Source organism: Labeo rohita, chromosome 16 (assembly GCF_022985175.1).
Source record: "Labeo rohita strain BAU-BD-2019 chromosome 16, IGBB_LRoh.1.0, whole genome shotgun sequence".
Lineage (NCBI taxonomy): Eukaryota > Metazoa > Chordata > Actinopteri > Cypriniformes > Cyprinidae > Labeo > Labeo rohita.
This window is the reverse complement of record NC_066884.1, coordinates 37,770,629-37,787,194: the sequence shown is the minus strand read 5'-3', so window position 1 is coordinate 37,787,194 and position 16,566 is coordinate 37,770,629. Positions and strand designations below refer to the sequence as shown.

Below are 16,566 nucleotides of genomic sequence, written 5' to 3'. Positions count from 1 at the left end.
TGTTGTGCTGGCTGAAACAACAGACATTATACTGACACCTATTGGCGTGGCACCGTCAACTGGTTACCAAACTATCCCTTTAATCTCACTTGAATGAATGTCAACATATTTTGAACTGTATTAGAATGAATCTTTTTCAGAAGTATAATTAATTTGATTTACTTTAGAGCTAAAAATTCCACAAAAATATTAGGCAGCACAACTAATAAAAATCAGAAATGTTTCTTTAGCAGCAAATCAGCATATTAGATGATTTCTGAAGGATCATGTGACACTGAAGACTGGAGTAATGATGCTGAAAATTCAGATTTGCATCACAGCAATCAATTACATTTCAACAGATATTCAGATAGAAAACAGCTATTTTAGATCGTAATAATATTTAACATTTTTACTGTATTTTTGATCAAATAAATGCAGCCTTGGTGAGGCTTTAAACTTATAATTTTGTGATGATAAATAGTATTCATATAGCCGTACAAAAACATAACAGTGTTGGATAGTGAAGTGTTTCATTAACTCATAATGTGTGTAAACATCAAGTGGAAACTGAAGATGAATTTATATTAGACTATAAGAGCAAAGCACAAGGAGGGGCTCTCATTTCATAAGAGCACCAGACGTCATTGAACGGGACAGAAATGGCTCTGTTGATGTTCTTCAGTCACGCTGAGGTCCCTCTGCTTTCACTGTGAATTAGCGTCTTGATATTCTCTGGCAGCCGGACTGAGATGGGCTGAGATGAGCGCTCTATGATCGCTCTCCTCATGCTCAGCAGGAGCAACAGGGACGGATTTGAGGAGGTCTCGCTTTAACACACAGCTGCAGAACTTGTGCTGGGATTTGGACCGGGATCGCTCTGGCAAACAGCCATCTTTTCCTCCCATCTGTGCTCCCATTGTCAGAATATGATACAATAATCCAGATGTGAGTAATACGAACACATAAAACGTGCAGCCGTTCCTCGCTCTTCTCACAGAGCGAGTGAATGAGAGAAGCGTTGCATTGAAGATGTAGATATATGGGAGCCGTCCTTACAGGACAGTAAAACACTTTTAGGATATCTGATGAATTATGATCTAGGTTTTACAAGGCCTTCTTTAGTGAAGGACAGTTTTGATTGCTTAATCTCGAAAAATGAGTCTTAATCGTGAAAAATCAAACTATACTGCATTTACTGCATTGACTGCATGATCAGCATTCAAGCTGATTTTGGTATGATGTGCTAAGTTGGATATTTTAAAATTTGTAAAAATAAAACAAAAGTGGTTTATATTCTCTAATACTCCCCAGTTTTAATAAAGCTGCCCTAATATCAGGATTTTAAATTAAAAGCATTTCTGCTCGAAGAGTTCAGCGTCTGGCGGAGATCTGCTGGCCTGTCACTTCTAATCTCCATGATAATAAGCAAGTATAAACTCTATTTCTCTCTAAATTTTTGATGCAATAGTAATGACAACAGTATTGAGGACAATCACTTGAGCACAGCAATTCTTTGTTATAAAAACATTACAAAAAGCAAATGAACTGAAAACGCGATTTTTCATTGTTTGAAAACGAGCAGAAGGCTTTATTACCCTACAGTTAAAAAGGGTGGTAATGGCGAAGCCAAAAATCCAGAAATCCAGAACTTATTAAAAATATGAAATATTGGTTAAAACTGCACAAAAAAGTTCTCTAAAAAGGTCCATTAGTAGCAGAATCACACAACTGTGATAATCATTTAAACTGTATTATTATTATTATACTGCTGCTAAATACAAATATTAAAACTGTAAATAATAAACAAAATAACAAAATAGAAACAAAATAATACTCTTTACTAGTAATATTTCACTTTAAAATACTACTACTGCTACTACTACTACTACTAATAATAATAATTATTGTTATTATATTACATTCTAGCTGTAATATTACAATAGTAATATTTATGGCTTGCTGAATTTCTTCATTTTTTAATGTTAAGAACTTTTATTTTATGGAATTGTACAGTTTTTTACACTTTTTATAACTATATTAAAAAGAAGTTAAAAATGGCAGTAAAGCCAAAAGTAGAGGAAATTCTGGAATATTTACTTACTTATAAAAAAAATAACTAAATTAAATGCACAAAATGTGTAATCTAAACTACATACACACACACACACAAAGTGTTTGACAAAAACAAAGCGGACAGGTCATTATTATATCCAGAAAGCCTAAACAGGATGTCATGTTGAAATGTTGAAATGCTTTTTGGACTGCACAGAAGTCGTACAGCACATGAAGAACATCTATCCGTTATATAGTGTGTTGTAATCCTTAATTTGTTCAGTATAGCCATCGCTCAGGCTTCTGTCACAGTTCTTGGCAGAGCTCTGCTGGTTGGTCTTTTATCACAGCAACAGCTTCTTTAATGCATCCGTATCAACACGTCTGTCTGATGTGTGTCACGCAGGACATCTGTAAAGCCCTGTGGTGCCACCGGGTCGGAAGAAAATGTGAGACCAAGTTCATGCCGGCCGCCGAGGGCTCTGCCTGCGGTCCAGAGATGGTGAGTCACGCTCACAGGACACATTCATGTCTTCAGAAGCATCTCATCTTAAAAAGAAATCGCATCGCACTCATCGCACAAGTGGCACAAAAGCCAAACGTTCTGTTTCTTGTCACTGAAAAAGTTTAATCATTAACATGCTCTCATGGTTCTTCAGCGTGTGACATTAACCCCGCGGGGGAGAAAGCCTTTCAGGGGTTTTGTTGTTCTTTCAGATGGGCTTTTAACAGATGTTTAGTGTCTTCAATGAGTGTTTCCAGGGAGGCCGAGCAGAGAGAGGCTGCTGTAAATGCCAGCGGACTGAATGGGTGAACAATTCATGCTGAGATTCACGAAAACTCGATCCGGAACATGACAGTGGCGTTCATGAGAGAAGCTGAGGAGATTCACATGTGAATTCACTGTACTGAATACTAGAAAAGATTCAGTTTGACAGGGAAAACAGTGTGAAAAATCCTTGTGCACTTGAAGTGTACTAGAAAAATCTTTCAAAAGTATATTTATTAGAGCTGTCAGTCGATTAAAATTTTTAATCTAAAAATCTAAATTAATGAATCTAATCATTTTGACTGTGAAAATACCCAGAAAAGATTATTTAAAGCTATTTTTGTGTTAAACGAGAAAATATCAAATAGACATTAAAAATTGTAGCTTTAGAAAGAAATATTTTATTTGATTCAACATACACTTAATTGCACATAAACATTTAGGCTGCAACGGCCTAACATAAACTATGGAACATAAAAGAAGATAATCGTTTATAATAGTTGTTGTTGTTTTTTTTAAATCTTATAAAATGCACATCCACACACGGGGTAAAAGGCACACAGCATTGATACAAATACTTTAGCTATAATAATGTTTTTTTAATAATGTTTAATAATACTTGTTAAAAACAATCACTTTAGCAAAGTTTGTACTATTTTCTGTTTATTTAGATAAATAACTGCTGCATCAAGGATCAGACAAATTTGCACGTGTATCTTGAAAAGCAGATGTTTTGGAAAGTCTTGAAAGTGGTTTAGCAAATTTTGTTTTGGAAAGTGTATTTCTTGATAAAATTAGCAAAAATGAAAATAAATGCAGTTACAAACACTGCTGGAGATGTTTCTGTTTACTTACTTAGTGTCTGTCATCTCAGATCCCAATATTTAACACTTTAATCAGATTTTTAGCAACATACAGTTAGTGCAACCCAGGCTTATTGGAAATACGTCCTTGTGAAATGTTCATTGAGTGGTGCTAAAAATGCATGTTCAATACTTGACTATGGCAGGTTTTATTGCATTGCTTTAGACACGTATTTGTGGCGGTTCAGAACTCAAATGACTGGCGAGTGTCGCTAAAAGTGATGCTCTATCTATAACAAACCCCTACACCTACCTGATAGTGTTAACAAATCCAAAAGTGAAATAAAAACACATTTGCTGATGCAACCATGCTGTTTTAACTTCCTCATATGCGGGTTTGAGCTGTTTTGTTGAACCATAGTTTCACAGGATTCGTACAAGAGCCCTTCGCCTTACAAGTGTACGGCACTGCAGTGAGCTACCGAGCAATGGATTTTTTGCTGGTTGAACAACAAAAAATGGTGTCAGATACACCAAAAAAGAATTTGCGCTGCACAAACGGACAGACAGACAGATCAGTGTTGTGTTAGATACAGTATTCGTCATTGCTCTCCGCCCTCTCCTGTCGTCCCGTAGGATGCCTTTCCACTGATTCAGGCCCTTCACAGCAGATTGGGTTTAATGAGCTCATGCGGGCCTCGGCTGACCTCCTGGGCCGCCTCTTTACTAACACACGTTGCTGAAGTAGGTTTGGGTCACGAGGGTAATAACAGACCCGTCCTGAGGTCTGCCGATCAGGGAGGAAGAGCGCTTCTCTTACAAACACATTCTCCTCGTCTCTGGCTGATACGGAGGCCGGCGCTGGTGGTCTGGATGTCTTTCACACGTGTTCCTCGAGGGGCGGCTTTGGAGGTGTTTGCTTTGTGATATATTAGACACGATGGTTTAATCCGAGTGAGAGCCAGTGACGGTACGCAGCGCTAATGATGACGGTCTCTTCTAGGAATCCTGCCCATCTGCGTTCATGAAATATCAGCTCCGTCACATGAGCCAGATACTCGGATTCAGTTACAAAGAGGGTGTAGACTGGACTGGGACTATCACTCATTCACTCTTTAACCTCTCACAAAGAGCTGAATCAGATGGAATGCTGCCTGATGGGAGTTAAAATGAATCTGTGAAGCTAGGCCATTCAAACTGTCATTTTCACACTCTCATGTTATTCCAGACCTTTCCTTACTTCAGTTGAGCACAGAAGATGAATTTGTGAAAAAATGTCCTTGTATTGAAAGTGAATGATTGCATCTGCTCAGCTTTGTTATGGCAAAATAGCATCATAATGTGTGGCTCATGCACAATATTCCAAGTCTGCACAATATAGGGAAAATGTAATTGTGATTTTTGTGAAGATGTTTGGGGTATCGCATTTCCAAATGCATGTTAAATCGACTCAAACTCAGAGCAGATGCAGATGGAGGTCATGTGAAGCGGTTTACTGTGAACCGAGGTGATCTGAGATGCTGAAAACATGAATCATGAGCTGCTCACGTGTAAATGAACACAGTGCTGCATGCGGTATTTAATTAAATTGCAGGCTTTGTGATTTGATAATCACACAAGTCATATCACATCTACAGTTTTATTTTGGTGAATCATGCAGCCCTAATTCAACATCTTCATTTCATTCAACAAGCCCAAACTGAAGTCACTACTCATTGAAAATCCAAGTCTCCACCATAGCTTGACATTAGTGAACAAATTGAACAATCTAATAGTTAATTGTCAGATAATAATGACCACATTTTAATCTGTTCCTCATCATGCAAATCCAGCAGACATTAAATACTGTGCATGCATCTATTTAACCATTTTTATTATGCTTTTATGATGCTTGTTTTGTCATTTTGGAGATTTCCGTTCATTGGGCCTCATTTATGAAGAACGAGATAAACGAATTTTTGTGTCAATCGTTCGTAAAGCCATTCTGACGTAAATTTTCGAATTCATGAAAATGTTTGTATTTTCAAAATGTTAGTTGGTATGAAAGAAATATACATCTGCCTGCTCCCTATGTGTAAATGGTACGTAAAACATTCTGTGTCCTTTTTTTTTTTTTTAAAGATTTATTTTTTGGCATTTTGCCTTTATTGTATAGGACAGATCAGATATGACAGGAAGTGAAGTGGGAGAAGGAACGGTTCTCGAGTCGGGATTCGAACACAGGATATTTTTTAAGAAATCACTATTTGTTGTTTTCAGACAGGTTTGGAAGGTGGAGAATGATGTCAGAATCTGTCGCTTTAATTGTTATCGCTTAGGCTGATGTGTGTGTTTCTGTGTGTTTTTGCAGTGGTGTCGTCGGGGGCAGTGTGTAAAGCAGGGCGATGAAGGTCCTAAGCCGGTTCATGGTCAGTGGTCATCCTGGTCTGGCTGGTCCAGCTGTTCGAGAACCTGTGAGAGTGGAGTGACCTACAGAGAGAGACACTGCAGCAGTCCCCGGTACATTCAGTCAACAAAAACCAAAAGAGAAGGTCTCCACGAAAGGCCTGTTCACAACATGTTCAAGTTTTTGACATGCAAATCATGCACATTTTAAACAAATGCAATCATTTCTTCCAAAGGAGTAAAACTTGAAATATTTTTAATGAATTTGCTCCATATGCAAGACAGGATTAGATCCGATATTAATCCGTTCTTGGATGCACAGTAATGAGTTTTAACTTTTTTGGAAGAATTTAGTTTTAACTGGCAATCCTGTAACATGTGAAATGAAAAAGTGTGCAAGATCCTTCATTTGTTTTATTTATCTTTATAAATTATTTCATGTTGTTTTATCTTGCTGCAATCACTGAAAACTGTTCAAAAGTTTGTTCAGTAACATTTTTGTAGATGTTTAATTTACACATTTATTCATCAAGGACACATGCTAATCTTTTGGACTTTCTATTCATCCAAGAATCCTGAAAAAAATGAAATGTATCACAGTTTCCACAAAAATATTGGGCAGCACAACTGTGCATTGATAGTGACATTGCTAATAATCAGAAATGTTTGGTGAGCAGCAAATAATCATATTAGAATAATGAGTAATGATGATGATAAATTCAGCTTTGATCACAGTCTAACAGATATTCATATTTAAAACAGCTACTTTAAACAGTAATAATATCCCACAATATTACTGTTTTTACTGTGTTCTTGATCAAATAAATGCAGTTAGAGTTAAATTAGAAAAATTTGAAGAGTTTTGCTACAAACAAACAGTTGCTGAATATTTTCAGACTTCGAGGCAAGGCAAGGCACAAATTTTGCATCTCAAGGCAAGCACAAAACTCTTCAGAAGTACTGATTTTAAATTCTGTATCATCGTTGCTCATGTAAACACACATTTTCAGGCAATCACCTGAGCCTTAGATGCCATGAAACTCTCTATCGAAGGAGGAAAGCTAACAGAAATGGAGACAGTGAGATACATGTGATCCTGTGAAATACTGTAGATTTTTCATTTCCCACAAGCAGGGATATAATAAAAACTGCTGCATGGAAAATTGCTGGCATTGTAAGTGGGTTTGATTGATGCGCTGATAATCACTCGTCTTGTTCATCATATGATGCTTTATGCACTGCTGCATTTTATATACAAACGCTTCCCTGTGCAGAAATTTAATTTTAAGCGTCAAGAAAATGGATTCCTTGTCAAAATAGAAAGACATCCTAATTTCACTGGCAATGCATCTCATTACTACAACAAACATTACAGCCGCTTGGCAACCATGAGTGATTGAATGAAGTTGCTGTTGCTGTAAATCAGGACGTGTCTCATGATCAGTTTCTTTTCCCATCTTTTCTTCTCCCTCAGGCCGATGTATGGCGGCAAGTTTTGCACGGGCTCGTCTCGCTCTTATAAACTGTGTAACACCGGCGAATGTCCTCAAAACGCCGTGGACTTCAGAGCTGCCCAGTGCGCCGAGTTCAACAGCAAGCCCTTCCGCGGATGGTACTACAAGTGGAAACCCTACACACGCGTGGACGGTTGGTCTAAACTAGTATTTCTATCAGTTGAGGGCATGTTTGAAAGAAATGAAGCGGTGCATTTGACAAAAATCTGGATAAAAGCATTATTTATGAAGTTAGGCTGAAATGAAGTATGTTCAGCCTTCACATAACATTCACCCCCTTGAATTTTTCACATTTTGTTTCTGTTACTCCTCCAAATTGTAACACATGGAAAATGTGTCTTCCTTCCACCACATAATAAATTCAACACATTTACGCACCAAAAGAACATTAATGTCTCTGAAGCGAAAGACGTTTCTCACCCCCTGAAGTCATTCGTTTATACACGGTCCTTTAGAAATGACTGCAGTCATGCATCTTCATGCAGGTATGAGTGGAATCTCTATTCTTCAGCACAAAGTGTCTTGATATCTGATGAATTAGACAGAGAAAGTTGGATCAGGTTCTATCACAAATCTGACGTATTTCAAAATTACCATGTGCTTTCGTCATTGGATCTTCACACTTCATGCATATCTTTGGATGACTGAGCAAGTTCTCATGAAGCGTCTTTCCGTATTTGGCTTCTTCCATGTTTGCATTAGTGGAAACAAGTCTTTTAGTTCCCAATCCCAATGCATGAATCTGCCATCTCTTCCATTCCTGGTCACTTTCCGAATTATCCTTCCACATTCTTATTGTTTCGGAACCACAATTCAAATTTTAGGATTTTGGGTTAAGATTACCAAAGTAAAAAAATGAATGGGGATGGGGCTTCTTCAAAAGTCTTGTCGACCAGCTATTTTCCCTATGATTTTAAGATGAAGGGATTAAGTTGTGACAGAGTTTGCAGTGCTTCTAGGAAGATTCAGAGCTTTGTCAGTCTTTCTGTAACCACTTCCAGCTGTTTTCCTCTTAGCAGATGGATCTGAAAGTACCTTGGGCTTCATTAGTTGTGAGACTCACTGAGTCAGTGAAATTTGGTGTGCTTTCAGAAGATTGAACACAGATGGATTTAAAACCAACACAGTTGTACCTGGTTAACATTTCTGCATGATTTCAGAGTTTATGTTCCTAGTGTGATTGAAGAGTTTACACAAGTTACAAACCAATCAATTAAGATAGATATCTTATGCTTTAATTTCACAATGTCACAGTGCAGGAACTAATCCATGGGGGTGAATACTTTTGAATTTACTGTCCGCAGATTATAGGATGTGTGTGTTTAGGGAACTATGGCTGATATTCCTTGTGTGTGTTGTTCCAGATCAGGACGTGTGTAAGCTCTACTGCTTTGCTGAAGGTTATGACTTCTTCTTCGCCCTCTCCAGTAAAGTCAAGGATGGGACCCTCTGCACACAGGACGGCTCCGATGTCTGCATTGACGGAATTTGTGAGGTAATGTACAATATTCGCAAGATTTTAACTCTGCCACCATGCAAAAACTGTATAACCTGAGGTCTTAAGACTCTGTGTTTGTAGATATTATAACTGTACATACCAGTGTTGGGGAAAGTTACTTTTAAAAGTAATGCATTACAATATTGCGTTGCTCCCTGAAAAAAAAATAACTAACTGCATTATTTAGTTTACTTTTTATGGAAAGTAATGCATTACGTTACTTTTGCATTACCTTTTCTCATCTGGCCTGGGCTTGCTTGTTTATGTTTATTTTTTTGTTATATTTTTGGCCATATAAAAGCCCTTTCACACCAAAAGTAAAATGAGTAAGCATAAGGCTGAAGGACAAAGCTCAAACGATCCTTTCAGCTGTGCGGTAATTCTGGATTGCATGAAGAATAAAATGCAAGCAGAGAAAGTTAAACACTTTTGTCTCAATCACAAAAAAAAAAAAAAAAAATGTAAACATAGATATTATGTGTATCTAAAGTTATTTTTGCTTATTAGTATGGTTAAATTGGATCATCAATGGTCAGCAGAGACATTAATTTGTTCATTCATTCATTTTGAGGAATACTGAATAGGACCACAAAACCATTTTTTACATTTATACATCAATAAATAAGCTTTCCATTGATGTATGGTTTGTTAGGATAGGACAGTATTTGGCTGAAATACAACTATTTGAAAATCTGGAATCTGAGGGTGAAAAAAAAAATCTAAATATTGAGAAAATTGCCTTTAAAGTTATCCAAATGAAGTTCTTAGCAATGCATTTTACTAATCAAAAATTAAGTTCTGATATATTTACGGTAGGAAACTTACAAAATATCTTCATGGAACATAATCTTTACTTAATATCCTAATGATTTGCGGCATAAAAGGAACATCGATAATTTTGATCCATGTTGGCTATTGCTACATATATACCTATGTAAATGCATGTTAACTTTACTAGTTACTTGAAAAAAATAATCTGATTATGTAACTCTTGTGTTACTTGTAATGTGTTTCCCCTTAAAACTAGCAGACACTCTCTGGCTTTGCCTTAGTCTAGTTCCTTGCATGTAACTGATTAATGTAAGTAATTTGCAGCTGAAAATGTGTTGAATGCAAAATATTCTTTATTTATGCTTGTTGTATTGTCACTGCAGTGGTTTGTTGAGCTGTCATACATGGCTACATTTAATAAAAGCATGATTCTGTTGGTTGTTTTGTTTTGTTTTATCTGGTAATGGACTACTGACACAGTGTGTGTATTATCATCAAAGCCAGAGATTTTCAAGAGGACTCATCTGTAGTGAATTCTCCCATTGATTGGTTTTATGTTTTCTTCTGCTGTGGAAATCCCTGTTGAGAGACAGAGCGATCAAATGCATTTCATCTCAGTTTGGTTCCGAGATCTGAAAAAAAAAAAAAAAGCGTCTTTCTGAAGACTTTCCTTCAGAACACACATCGTTTTGTATTGTGTGTTTGGATGTTTGTGGCTTAAGAGCCAACTGCTATTTTGTTCCATTAAATTTGACTTTAGCTGCTGCGTTTCACTGACAACATTTCAAATCAAATTAAAAGAGAAATTGTGTTAGCATGAAATAGTGACAAAGTGCAGTGGACCAGAACAATTGTAGTTCAGCAGATTTAGTTTAAATAAGCAGTGATGAATGATCGGAGTCATTTGTCATTTCATGTTTTACGTTACACACGAGTCGATGACATAAGTAGCTCGCACTAAAAACATTACACAAAGAGTATTTTATACACTGAACATGAACATACTATTCAGCTGAGAGCATTTGATCTGTGTGTTTGGACATGCATATTGAAATCATTATGCTCTTATGTTTCTTTCTCTACATTATCTTTGCATTTTGGAGCATCTTGTACCTCTTTATTAGTACAACACGTGAGCTTGTGTAGCAGTGGTGTGAGGCTAATTCCCATCTGGTTTTGGGTTTTTAGTCCTTGGTAAACTCTCAGTGTTTAATGATGCTCATCCCTAACGTAACCCTAAAAGCTCAGTCACAGATCGTTGTTTTAAGTTTAATTTGATAGATGAGCAGGTCAGTTGTTTTCTTTATAATTTACCCATTTATTTCCACCATTTTGACTCATTAATGGCAATTTGTGGACATGGGTATTATCGTTCTGACAGCATAAAACTGTTGTGTTCCTGTGTTTGCTGAGAGCTCCTGATGTGTGTTTTCCAGAGAGTGGGCTGTGACAGGGTGCTGGGATCCAGTGCTGTGCCGGATCTGTGTGGCGTCTGCAAGGGCGACAACTCCACCTGCAAGATTTACAAAGGACAGTATACCAAACAACATCAAATGAGCCGTACGTGCAAGTCTTTATTCTCTGAACACATGTGCAATCTATGTAGGCATCTGTCTGTATGAACAGCATTCTAAATAGGGCTGAAAAAAAACTTCATGTTCTGCAATGTCTCTCGTGTAGAGTACTACCGTGTGGTGACCGTACCGGCTGGAGCGCGCAGTATCCGTGTGATGGAGCTCAACTCCTCTAGCTCTTACTTGGCCTTAAGGAATCTGCAGAGGAAGTACTACCTGAATGGACGCTGGACAGTGGACTGGCCCGGACGACACTCCATCGCTGGGGCTGTGTTCGACTACAAGAGACCCTACAATCGTCCCGAGAGCCTCACCTCCACTGGACCCACCAATGAGACGCTGGTGGTTGAGGTAGTAGTAGTTGCCTGTAACTTTTTTCATTACACAATTAATTGTATTTACTCTGCTCTGTAATGGGTCTGACAAGAGCGCTGGGCATGTGTGTCACATTGCTGCTTTCCAAAGTCTGCTGTTATAGTGCAAAGTGCGCATCTCATTTACACTATTGCATTTAACATAGATTTATATTTAGTCTTGAGTTGAATCCTGTTCAACTCAAAATGTGCTAGTAAACGGTTAGTAAACCACTAGTAAATGACATTTATGAAAAATCTTATTAAAGGAATAGTTCACCAAAAAACGAAGATTTGCTGCAAATGTGCTCACCCTCAGGCCGTCCGAGATGTAGATGAGTTTGTTTCTTCATCACATTTGTAGAAATGTGTCATTCCATCACTTCCTCACCAGTGGGTCCTCTGCAGTTAATTAAGCAGTAAAAATAGCCATTATATCACGTTTACTACAGTTCAATTTGTGCATCAGGTGGCTCTGGCTGTTGCGACTGCGTGGGGGCGGGGCTAATTTGCATATTCATAAATCTGCATATAGTAAATGAGGCAAGGGGAGTACAGTTACATTTAAGCTGTTTTAAGGCCTGATAAAATAATTTTCACAAGAAAAACCATTTAAGTATGTCATTTTGATGATCAAATATCAGTTTTAAGGGATAAAAAATTTTGACTACAGGGGGACTTTAAAATTAAAATGTGTACACATTTATATGCATCACATGACATTGTTAAAGTTGATTAAATTCATATATGAAAATTAATCACTTTACAATACAGGTGCACAAATATGCATTAATTCATGCTTAACCAATGCACAGATAATCATCAGTTGTATTAACTAATAGTGTAAATTCATGTGTTAATTGCCACAATGGGTTGAAGCCATGCATTTCAACTTCCAGTTGTGTGCTTTAATTAATCATTAGCTAATGATTTGCAAAGATATCACTATGTTATGACTTGGTGAGGCACATGACCAATTCAGAATATAACCACAATGACATATTACTTAACAATTAGTTAAAGGAGAAGTCCACTTCCAGAACAACAAACCCCCTTGTCATCCAAAGATGTTCATTGTCTTTCTTTCTTCGGTTGTAAAGAAATTTTTCTCCATATAATGGACTGATATGGTGCCTCGATACTTTTTAATCTCAACCCTGGTGAAAAAAAAACAAGCATATGCTGGTTAGGTATGTTTTGATGCTGGAATGCTGGTTAGGTAGGTTTTGATGCTGGTTTAAGCTGGTCCTTTGCTGGTTCATGCTGGTCCTTGACCAGCAACATGACCAGCAACATGACCAGCAAAAACCAGCAAAGGACCAGCTTAAACCAGCATCGAAACCTACCTAACCAGCATTCCAGCATCAAAACATACCTACCAGCTGTTTTTTTTACCAGGGAAACGCTCGTCTTGCCCTGGTCTCCCTGAACTCTGTGTATTCTGGTTCAAGACAGTTAGGGTATGTGAAAAACTCTGACTGTATTTTCTCCCTCAACTTCAAAATCATCCTACATCACTGCAGAAGTACTGACACAGTCTTTGGAAAGTGAACATGCAAAGAAGATCAAACATCCTTAACAAAAAAGGTAAAACAGCGATATAGGACGATTTTGAAGTTGAGGGAGAACATGAGATGGGAGCTTTTCGACATACCCTAACTGTCATGAACTGGAAAAAAAAAAAAACAGAAGTCAGGAAGAGCAAGACAAGATGAGCATTTGACATTAAAAAATATGTAAATTGTATTATTTTTATGAAAATAACCGATCATTTCGCTAGATAAGACCCTTCTTCCATTTTTACAACCACATTTGGGATCGTTTAAAGCTGCATTTAAACTTCATTTTGGAAGTTCAAAACTTGGGGCACCATATCAGTCCATTATATGGAGAAAAAATGCTGAAATGTTTACCTTAAAAAACATAATTTTTAAGGGGGTGAGTACATTATCTGTAAATTGTTGTTCTGGAAGTGGACTTGTCCTTTAATAGTTCTGTGCCTCAACAAGAAAAGTCATAACATAATTGTGATTATCTGTGCATCAGTTAAGCATGAATTAATGCATATTTGTGCGCCCGTATTGTAAAGTGTTACCCTGTTTGTGTTACTCTGCAAAATGGAATTATAATTAAAACACCCTGCATGTAACACATTTGAATGAGTTGAAAGCAGAATGTTCTGATAGCAGGAGACATTGTTCAGGGACGCAGCATGTGGGCAGTGTTCAGTTGTAAAACAGAGTCAGTGTGCTCGTTGTCCTCAGTTTTAATGAAAGAAGAATGTTTTTGTGATTTCCTGTGTGTTTGATGGTGTTCATTATGTCTTGTGTGTTTGTCCTTGCACAGGTTCTCATGCAGGGCTGGAATCCAGGCATTCAGTGGGAATACACACTGAACAAAGACCATACAGAGCGACGCAACCAGCCCAAACACAACTACACGTGGGCCATCGTTCGCTCACAGTGCTCAGCCAGCTGCGCAGGAGGTAATGATCAGTCTGAACACAACCTGCTGCTAGTCTGTAGGCCAGACATTACACTGCAGTCACATGTTAAAACGTTAACACTTTAACCAAATCAGTCTGTTACAGATCTGGTCCAGCTCAAGCTCGTCATGTCCAGTTTGCAATACACCTCAAATATCTCCTATGCCATTTTTACGTTTACACAAGTTCATTAAATCTGAATCAGCAAAGCATCTTGCATTGCATTCAACGTATTGCATTTGATTGGTTCATGAATTCCATGGAAATCAAACCCATGTGCATCGCTACTATTTTAAACTACTATTCAGTAAAAACCTAGACATCCGTCCTAGCTCTATATGGCACATTCATGAGTGTTTATATGAGAAGCAGTGATATCAGATTTGTCAACAAATCCTTCTTCTGGATCAGTCCTTTTCAACGAATAATTTAATCCAGTTCAGTAAATCAATCTAAATGATTTATTCATAATACATCAGTGCTCTTTGTAAAAGAAAGTGTACTTCTTTTTCACAAAAGTTTTTTTTTTTTTTTTTTTTTTTACATATCTTTGTATCAATCTAAATGATCTGAGTGCAACCCAACAGCATTGTTGTGTGTTTCTCAAGCGTATCTGGCGGTCTGTGCAGATGTAACTCTATAGCTGAGCCTCAGGTGAGTCTGTAAGGTCTGTTCCCATCAGTAGTGCTGACATGGGCCGTACCCCTGCTCGTCTTTCACACCAGACCTGACATTAGCGCTCTGTGATGGTGTGTGGAGAGCCTGAGGTGAGGCCAGTTAAAAAGGACAATACCTCCGTCCTTTAACCTGGAGGTCAAACGCCCTACAGGCAACCTCTGGAAAGCTGCTTCTTCAGCTCAAATACCTTGAACTTTTCTTGAGTTCATGATGATTTTCAGCTTATGTCAGTTCATCTGGGAAGTTGAGATGTTTATATGTCATTCGTGTTTGTCTCTCAGGTCAGATGGTCAGTAAATCAGTCTGCTACAAGGATCTGAGGCTTCAGGTGAACACGTCTTACTGTAACTCGCGATCTCGACCGCCCACCGGTGTGACGTCCTGTAACACACAGCCCTGTCCCGCAAGGTAACCTCATCACTGACCTCCTTTCATCTGTTTACACACTCAGAGCTGTGATTTGAAGACATTTCTAGAAAAAGGAGCCAGTGTTGTTTTAATGCTACCTGGAAATATACTTATGTATTATTTATTAATGATATATTTTATATATATATATATATATATATATTTATATAATTTATTTTAATTTTAGTTTTAGTAAATTTAGGGTTATTGTACTTAACTAAATTCCTAATTTGCTGCTTATTAATAGTTAGTAGGGTAGCTGTTAAGTTTAGGTGCTTAATTAGTACTAATAAATGGCTTATATTCTAGTAATATGCATGCTAATAAGCAACTAGTTAAGAAACCGTAAAATAAAATGTTACCGTTATTACTTTTCCAATCCAGTGTTGCCAAGTCTGCATCTTTAAGACTGTTGCCGGCGGTTGTTTTTCATGTCCGCGGTTGAAGCATTATATTTAGCCCCAGGAATGTGAACTGTACCAGGGCAACCTCACCAAAAAATGTATGTTTTATCCCCCGAATGTGATTGGGCTAGTTTTGACAAACAATTGATTGGGTTTTGTTGTGAAAACCTGGCAACCCTATTCCAATCTTCACACAGTGCTCACACTGGACATCAACCATATAAAATAAATATATATAATAAATATAATAATAAATATATATAATACATTTAACAATATATTGTTAAATATACAGTTTATTAACAGTTTATAATCAACATGCTGCACATGCTTGTTTTATTTTGCTCAGCAAATGCCTTTAAAATCATAAACCAATCATTTAAATTACAAAGTTTTTTAATCTCATGCTGGTTACCGTATAATTATGATTGGCTGAGGGTATTTCACTGCAGCAGATCTCAGATCAGTGTGTGGTTTTAAACCTCACTGTTCATGTTTTGTGGTGTCACTCATCAGATGTTTCAGTCGTGTCTCCATGGCAGCGTCATGCAGAGCACATTTTTATCTCACATTTCGAGCCTAGTCCAGGGTAATTCCCAATAATGTCCCATGGCTTGGAATGGTAGACACAGAATGACGCTCAAACTCGGATTGCCAAAATCACAGAGTTGGGTTTGTGCGTCCCTGAGGTCCAGTGCAAAGGCGTCTTTACAGCTGAACAGAGTTTTGTTTCTGAGAGCTGCTCTTGAAGCATTAAAGTGTCTAAAACTCCCGTAAACCTGCCTGATACTCAGCTGATTGTTTCCCAAGTGTAGCTGTGTTTTCTTTGGCAGTGAGCTCCAGCTCTTTTTTCCCCTGTCTCTTATTCTTGCTCAGTTTCTCCGTTTCTC

The 16,566-nt window shown here is 37.6% G+C and overlaps 1 protein-coding gene across 1 annotated transcript in view; it reads left to right on the top strand.

The window, feature by feature from the left end:
- The window catches only part of LOC127178014 (A disintegrin and metalloproteinase with thrombospondin motifs 16), a 66,161-nt gene that overhangs the window by 34,661 nt on the left and 14,934 nt on the right, over window positions 1-16,566 (top strand). The window contains exons 11-18 of the mRNA XM_051130625.1: window positions 2,441-2,536; window positions 5,957-6,105; window positions 7,466-7,638; window positions 8,870-9,000; window positions 11,211-11,334; window positions 11,455-11,699; window positions 14,048-14,186; window positions 15,146-15,272. Coding sequence (XP_050986582.1) covers window positions 2,441-2,536; window positions 5,957-6,105; window positions 7,466-7,638; window positions 8,870-9,000; window positions 11,211-11,334; window positions 11,455-11,699; window positions 14,048-14,186; window positions 15,146-15,272 — 1,184 coding nt within the window. The remainder of the gene's footprint in view (window positions 1-2,440; window positions 2,537-5,956; window positions 6,106-7,465; window positions 7,639-8,869; window positions 9,001-11,210; window positions 11,335-11,454; window positions 11,700-14,047; window positions 14,187-15,145; window positions 15,273-16,566) is intronic.